At 38.0% G+C, this 8,068-nt stretch overlaps 1 protein-coding gene and 1 long non-coding RNA gene across 2 annotated transcripts in view; one reads left to right on the forward strand and one right to left on the reverse strand.

The window, feature by feature from the left end:
• Positions 1-2,108, reverse strand: part of ZCCHC7 (zinc finger CCHC-type containing 7) — a 285,505-nt gene extending 283,397 nt beyond the window's left edge. The window contains exon 1 of the mRNA XM_016423801.2: positions 1,505-2,108. Within this exon, the coding sequence (XP_016279287.1) occupies positions 1,505-2,108 (604 nt within the window). The remainder of the gene's footprint in view (positions 1-1,504) is intronic.
• LOC107649520 (uncharacterized) lies at positions 1,258-2,124 on the forward strand. Its single transcript, XR_001623298.2, has 2 exons — positions 1,258-1,344; positions 1,967-2,124. It is a non-coding gene; the product is annotated as an uncharacterized LOC107649520 (long non-coding RNA).
• The last annotated feature ends 5,944 nt before the right edge of the window (positions 2,125-8,068 follow it).

Genomic DNA, 8,068 nt, shown 5'->3' on the forward strand with positions numbered 1-8,068 from the left:
ATGATTAAAATATAAAATGAACTAACCTTCAAATACACAACATCTAAATCAACATCACATCAATAAACAACAATCTGACCAATAATCAAGGTAGACAATATATGACTATCTGAATTAGCTGAAACATAACTTTTTCCTAGGCTCAATTTAAGATTAAAACATATACTGTAGTTCTTGATGTGCCATTCTGCTCAAGTTTGCCAATAGATATAATTTATTTGGTGATTATATACACATGCTGTATCAATTTTTAAAAAATCACTGATCCCTTATTATTGCCCCTGGAAAATTACATGTATAGACAGATCTGTTCATTTGAAACCTCCTTCCTTGCCTTACATCCCTTTTACTTGTCTCTGTTCTAACTCCAGTTTAAGTTCCACCTGACATTTGCTCACAGTGAGATTTCTGAACTCCTCTGAACTTCCACAGCATATGCTGTCGTATGTCATTTATTACTTGACATTGCTAGTTATTTTTTACATACATATACTATTTCCCAAACAATCTCCCTGAGGTCTAGGAATATTTCTTAATACTTCTGTGCCTCTTTCCCCACAGTCCCTTCCACTTAAAAGGGACTCAGGAAAAGTTTTTTAATGTGAGACACAAATACCCCTCATTGTTTCAGATTTTTGCGATTCATTAGTCTTACTACATACTTTAAGTTTACTTAATGTTCCAATTCCTTGCTCAGAATGTAAAGAAAGTTTTCACACTAAATGGTAGTTTTGATAATGTGCACAATAGGTTCTTAAGAATCAAAGAAGGGGGCAGCTGGGTGGCTCAGTGGATTAAGAGCCAGGCCTAGAGATGGGAGGTCCTGGGTTCAAATCTGGCCTCAGACACTTCCTGGTTGTGTGACTCTGGGCAAGTCACTTAATCCTCATTGCCTAGCCCTTACCACTCTTCTGCCTTGGAGCCAACACACAGTACTGAATCCAAGACAGAAGGTGAGGGTTTAAAAAGAAAAAGAATCAAGGAAACCTAAAATTCATTTTACTAATATCTACCCTTTATCTGAAGCTCCTCACTCTTCCCCTTTATTGTTTGACAAGCGCAGTACTCTATTCAGTTCTGTAACTAATTCCATGTCCACTAACTGCCCTGCCAAACTCTCTGATAATAATGTTCTAATTCTCCTCTGAACAAGCTACATAGTAGAGGCATCCCTTAGTAGGGTAGGTAATAGAGAGAACAGGCCTGGTGCTGAATGGAACATTAACTGCCTAAACAATATGGTAGGAGAATTAAGAAGTTTTAAGTGTCTTGGTGTTCTGAAACACCACAGAGACCATGGATAAGAGACATCTTCATGTGAAATAACAATGAAAAGACAGAAAGGTAAGGAACAAAATTTAATAATTAATGGATTCTACCTTTTCTAAAGGTCACAAGACTCAATACATTGGCCTTAAATAACAAAAATTCATCTCTTTGGAGGCAATGGTGTATAATATACAAGTAATAGAGTCCTAACCAAAATATGTAAAATGGTACTAACCTTCACCAACAGAAGTTTCACAGCCCACGAGATTGAGAAGAATGTTCTCATCGTCTTTGTCACCTACTTCACATCCCAGTAGCATCCAGCTCTCCACATCACTTTCTCCACTTTCAGAGATAGTAATCTCCTTCTCCTCATTTGAACTATCCTCTATAATCATAACTTCCTGAATCACATTAGATCTCTCTCCACGTTTAGACTTCTTATTAGCTCTCTTACACTTCTTTCTAGACAATTCCTCCGATTGTTCATCACGACTTTCCAATACCTGGCTTCCTCTGTTCTTCCTTTTACATCTGTAGATACTATCTTCATCTGACAAAGAGATGACCTCAGAACCATCTGATATCTGGATGACATCGGTATCTGAAAGAACAATCAAGTTCTTCGGAGCTGTCTTTTTAATATTCAATGACTCAGGATCCTCAGAGCTCTTTTCTTCATTGTTTTCCTCCTTAGTGACATCACCAAGGTCCTGGGCATAATGAACTTGGCCATAGAGTTGAAATTCCACTTCACTATCAACACTCAGTTCACTGGATGATTCATCTCGGTAAAGGTCGTCTTCATATGCTTCTATATCCTCATACCCACCAAACATTATGGAAAAGCAGTGACCTTAATGCTGTAAAAGACAATAGCATACAAAGGATGTGAGGGTTCAGGAAAATAGGGTCAAACTTGAGTAGCCACATTATCATAAAAGCCAAATTTCAAAAAATGTGAGTCTTGGGAATTAATATTTTTAATGACTTCCCACTTAACCATAAAATAACTTTTAAAAATTAGAGATTTAACTGTAACAAATATAGACATTTCTGATACCTTCATGCATTGATGCCAAACCTTCCCAATAATAGATAACAAAATATCATGAAAACATTTAAATGCTACATAGGAAAAAATGTACTGGCAATGCTGGGAATTTAACATTTGAGGCATAGTTTAACAAGGAGTTCATAGTATAGAATTGTATGTGGAAAAAGCTTAGAAAATAACTGGTCCAACACCATCATTCAAATTAAGAATGGAGGTCTCATGAATGACTTACCTAAGATCATATAGGTAAAGTAGGACCTTAAATAGGACTCAAGACTTCTGTTTATAAATCTAATGCTCTTTCTTCTAAACTACCCATTACCTCTTGAGAGCTCTTCAAGAAGGAAAGATATCTTACAAAACAATTCAAACTCTTCCATTAAGGTCATGACTTTCCTCAATAGAAAGATAGGATCACTGTTGTAGGACAAAGGGATTTTGGAGACCATCCAGTTCAACCTCTTTTATTTTCCAGTTGGGGAAACTGAGGCCTGAGGAAAGTTAAGTGACTTGGCCCAAGGTCCACAGGTATCAAGCAGAGAATCTTAACCCAAGTCTGTCTCTGAAGCAAGTGCTCTTTCCACCCTGATCCCTAAGAACACAATGAATGAAAAACCATTTGAATACTAATCACAATGGATATAAACACATAAGTAAAATTTCCAGTAAGAGGAGAAAATACACATATAGGGAAACCATTCCAGAAATGGGGAGGTAGGGCTGGGAAAATAGCACACACATAGATGGGGCAAGGCAGCCAGAGAAGGTTATCAGTGAGAAGGGAATAAAATGAAACCCAGTAAGGGCTTGCCAAAATAGTGAGCCAAGTAAGGTACAAATCCTAAGAGCAAGGGCCCTAAGATAGAAGTTCCAGAGATAAATGAATTAAAGAGTCTCTGGTCTAACAGAAAGATGTCTGTCTGGTGAGAAGATGCCCAACCTAGAGATAGGGAGGAAAAAAATAACAAAAATAAAATAAAAAAGCATTTGTAATAAAGCAGAACTACTCATAGCAGGCACTGTTAGTATTCATCACACTGTGGACCAAAGACTAAGAACTTCAAGTAATCTTCATTTGTCTCAATACTTGCCCTTCATTTTTTTCTCTTACTTTTTAAAAAAAATTAATGCCTAAACTAAACCTCCCTCCTTTCTAAATCAGTTCAGAGTTTCACTACCTTTATCTCCTTCTCTACTCACACAATGGGAGTGGGAGGGAAGAGGAACCTTTAAATCCTTTAACTATCCTAACTTGCAAGCTCTTCATTCTACTCAATTCTCATGAACTACTCTCCGCCATTCCACCTCAGCTACACCCTGAAATGTTCTTAACCTTGACATTACCATCTCCATATAATGAATTCCAAAATTCCTTTATCCGATCACAAATTTTAATTTCTTTTCTTATGTTTACAATCCTTAATATTGTTCTTCATCTCCACCAGGACCTGCAATGGCTCTACCCCTCAAATGCTTTACCAGGCCATGACCCTTGCAGTGGCTACATTCTCACTTCCAATCTCAACTTCTAACTAAACCATTTCAATTCTATCCTATACTCTCAAAATCCTTGCCTGTTACCTTATCCCTATCACTGATCACACTTTGTTGAAGAAAACTCTTAGGATCATTCTCCTTTACTTTTCTTTACATGCTGCTAAAGAAAATTAAATCAAAACGCCATACTGACCGGACTCGGGCTATCAAATTTCAATTGTAATACAAGCCTTCTATTTTTCTCTAATCAATTCTTTCTCAAACTGACTACAATGGCAATTTCAAAATGTTTCAATCTTTTCACAGCATCTCCAATTTCTCAGTTCACACTTCACGAAAAAAAAGTTGAGATCATTTGACAAGAAGTCCTCAACAAAAGAGCTGTTTCTTTTCATATTGTTCCCCAGTTTCTCCTCCTCCAACAGTCTCTGATTAAGTGGTGGTGCCTCTCCTTGCACAGACAGACCCATCCACACACATCCTTGATTCTATCTCTTAATATCTTCTCAATCAGATTGCCTCCAGGATCATAAACTCTCTCTAGTCTTCATCTTTCCCAATCTAATGGCTCTTTTCCCACACATCCATGTCTTAACTATCCTCAAAAAACCCTCACTTGATCCTACCATCTTTACTTTCATCCTCCCAGTTCTCCTTCCCCTCTTGGCTAAACTCGGACTTTTATATTCAATGCCTCCACTTCCTCTCTCTTCTAAACTATCTAAAATGTGGCTTCTAGCTTCATAATTCAATTCAAACTGCTCTCTTCAAAGTGACCAATGTTAAATGCTAATTTTAATGGATTTTTCTTGATCTTTACCTATCTTGACCTCTTTTCATCATTTGACACTACCTCTCCTGCATACTCTCTCCTCTGGGTTTTTGTAACGCTACTTAAATGGCCTCTTTTTGATCCTCATTCTCTTCACTTCTCTTCAATCTCTGATATTGCTTATTGACCTCTCCTCCTTCAGACTCTCTTCTCTCCAGATTTTGAGGACATAACTCTCTCCTGGTTCTCCTCCTACCTATCAAACTGCTCCTCAGTCTCCTTTGCTGGATCTTCATCTAGATTATGCCCTCCAACCCTAGATGTCTCACAGAGTTCTGTCCTGGACCCTCTCTTTTCTTTTCCCTCTATACTACTCCACTTAGTGATGTCATCAGTTTCCATGGATTTAATTACTATCTCTATGCTGTTGATTCTCAAATCAAAGGATTCCTCAACCTCTCCCACTAACCTCCATCTCATATCCCCAACTGCCTTTCAAATATCTCAAACTGGATATCCAGTAGACTTCTTCAACTAAAAATGTTCAACACTGAATTCTTTATCTTTCTCCTAAACTGTTCCCATGTCCTACTGTCTATTTTTATAGAGGACAACACCATTCTCCCAGTCCCTCAAGTTAACAATCTAGATGTCATCCCTACCTCTTCACTATTCCTCACTCCACCCAATTCAATCTGTTAACCAAGGCTTGGTGACTTCACCTTTACACCATCTCCCCTCTATGTTTCTTCTCTTTGACACTACAACCACTGTAGTTCAGGCCTGGTCCTCTCTATAGTTTGCAGGCAGGTCTTCTTGCCTAGTCTTTCCTATTCCACCTCCATTCTACCACCAAAGTGATTTTTCTCAAGCATAAGTCTGACTATGTCATTCCATAAAGTCACTCACCTAACTTCACTGGTTCCAGGAATATATAGGCTTTCACAACCTCCCCCTCCTACTTTTCAGTGTTCTCACTTTACTCCCTGGCATACCACTTACTCTTGGATCTAATAACCAGGTCTCCTAGCAGTTCTACAAACAAGACAATCCATTTCTTGCCTCTGGGCATTTTCTCTAACTATCCTCTACATCTGGAAGTTTCTCTTTCCTCATCTCCACCTACTGATTTCCCTATTTCTCTTTAAGTTGCAAATAAAATTTCATCTTTTACAAGAAGCCTTTCCTAATCCTTCTTAATTCTAGGGCATTTCTTGTTTTAATTATTCCCTATTTATCTGGTATATAGCTTGTTTGTACATATTTGTTTCCCCTATTAGACTGTGAATTCCTTAAGGATATTTGCCTATTTCTGTATCTCCAATGTTTAGCATAGTGACCGGCACATAGTAAATACTTAATACATTATGCTTATTGACTGACTACTCCATCCAGGTATCATGCTCTCTAATTGAGCATGTACTCTAAGCCTTTGTCCTGAGTCTTCTTTCCCAATACTCTTTCTCAATGCTATCATCACCTCACATGGGGTTCCATTATAATCACCACAAAGATGATTTCCAGATCAACAGATCCAGTACAATCTTTCTTCCAAGCTCCAATCCCACCAGCCTTTTGGACATCTCAAACTGAATCTCTCTGAGGCATCTCAATCTCAACAAAAAAGTGGAATTCGTTATCTTTCACCCAAAACCCTCTCCTCTTCCAAACTTCCCTATTATCACTGAGGGCTGAACTGTTGTCCTACTCACCTATGTTGCAACCATGATGTCATCCTTGACTAGACACACATCACACATGCAATCAAATATTGCATGCAATCTCTACCTTCTTCTCTCCCCTAACATGGCACCCTAGTTTAGGCCCTCATCCCTTTCCCTAGATTTCTGCAACATCTTTCTTATTGGTATCCAATCCTCAAGTCTCATTCTACTCTGATCCAGCATCTAAACAACTGCCAAACATTTTTTTCTAAAGTGCAGGTCTGACCTTGTCAGTCCCTCTCTACTCAATTGTTCCCTGTCAAATCTGTCACCAAATAGAAAGTCTTTGGCTTAGCACCTAAAGCTCTTCACAACTTGGCTTCCTCCTGTCCCTCTGAATACTTGCTTGGACAAATCTTGTGGTGAGTGGTGAGTAAAATACTGACTGATCTTTCTCTTAGGGCTTGGGCTTGGGTTGGTCTGGGCTGGCCTGGCCGGCCTATCCTTTTTCTCTATATTCCCTTTTTCTTTCTCTCTCTCTTTCTTTAATTCCTCATTTGTATTAATTAAAATCTCTATAAAACCCAGCTGACTTGGGTATATTTAATAATTGGGAATTTTTCCCTGGCAACCACCTTATATTTGATTTTAAAACAAGACACTGTAGTGAAACCATAATTCTGCGGTCACAATTTAAGGCTCCAACTCTTTTATCTGCAACAGTTTATGTCTTCCACTATTTTAATTATTACACTCCCTTTCCAATTTTATTACAGTCTGCTCCCTTCTCTACATACTCTACAAGAATACCAGCCTACTTCTTGTTCCTCACACACAACACTGCCTTCTGACTTGATGTCTTTGCACTGGCTATCTCCCATGCCTGAAACATTCTCCTTCTTCACATGGATTGAAATAGTCTTTCTGAATATGTCAAAAAAAGACAGAAAAGTTCTTTTTTTTTTTAAGTAGTCTAGAAAAATCAATTAGTGTCCACAGATGGGAATAATTGTTATAAAGTTTGTTTTCTATGTACTTTTATGCAAAAGTTTAATTATCCATTTAAGGCCATCCAATAAAAATTCATAAAAGACTGCCTTTCTTTCTATAAAACTTAAAACATATTTGTGAAATGTTAGTTTATTAATTATTTATAATTAAATAGAACCTCAAATGCTTAGCTTTGAAATCATAGATAATAAGAATTCACTAATTTTGCTTTCCTGCTGTAGACACTAACAGATATTTGGTTTCCAGTCCTGAGAAATAGATGCACCTATAATAAATAACTCTCCAAAAGATGGAAACATTAGAAAAAGTGTCCCTTTGGTCATCTAAAAGCAAAAAATCAGGGCAAAAAAATCTATGGATGAAATGCTAATTCAGGTGAAGTCTCTGAAAAATCACAGCACATCATTTTAGGGCTGGAAGAGATCTCAAAGATCATCTAGTAAAACTCCCTCTGTGTACAGATAGGGAAAACAGAGAAGGACAAGGGTTACACATAAAGACAGAGCAGTACAAGAACCTAAGTTTTCTGACTCTAAGTCCCTAGATGGAACAGTAGATAAAGCCCTGGGCCTAAAGTTGGGACCATCAGAGTTTCTAAAATTGAGGTGGTTCACACTGAGCATCCTTTTCTCCTCTCTTCCACATCTTTCATCCATACACCTTCTTCCACCATCTTCTTTGCCCCATTTCAAGTGATAAAGTGACCCTGGTCCTTACCATGGCTAAGCTCTCTACCTGCACAAGTGATTGATCCCCATGACATCCTGTCTCCTCTAATCTATCCCTGTCTTATTGGCT

This window comes from Monodelphis domestica, chromosome 7 (assembly GCF_027887165.1).
Source record: "Monodelphis domestica isolate mMonDom1 chromosome 7, mMonDom1.pri, whole genome shotgun sequence".
In the NCBI taxonomy this organism is placed as follows: domain Eukaryota; kingdom Metazoa; phylum Chordata; class Mammalia; order Didelphimorphia; family Didelphidae; genus Monodelphis; species Monodelphis domestica.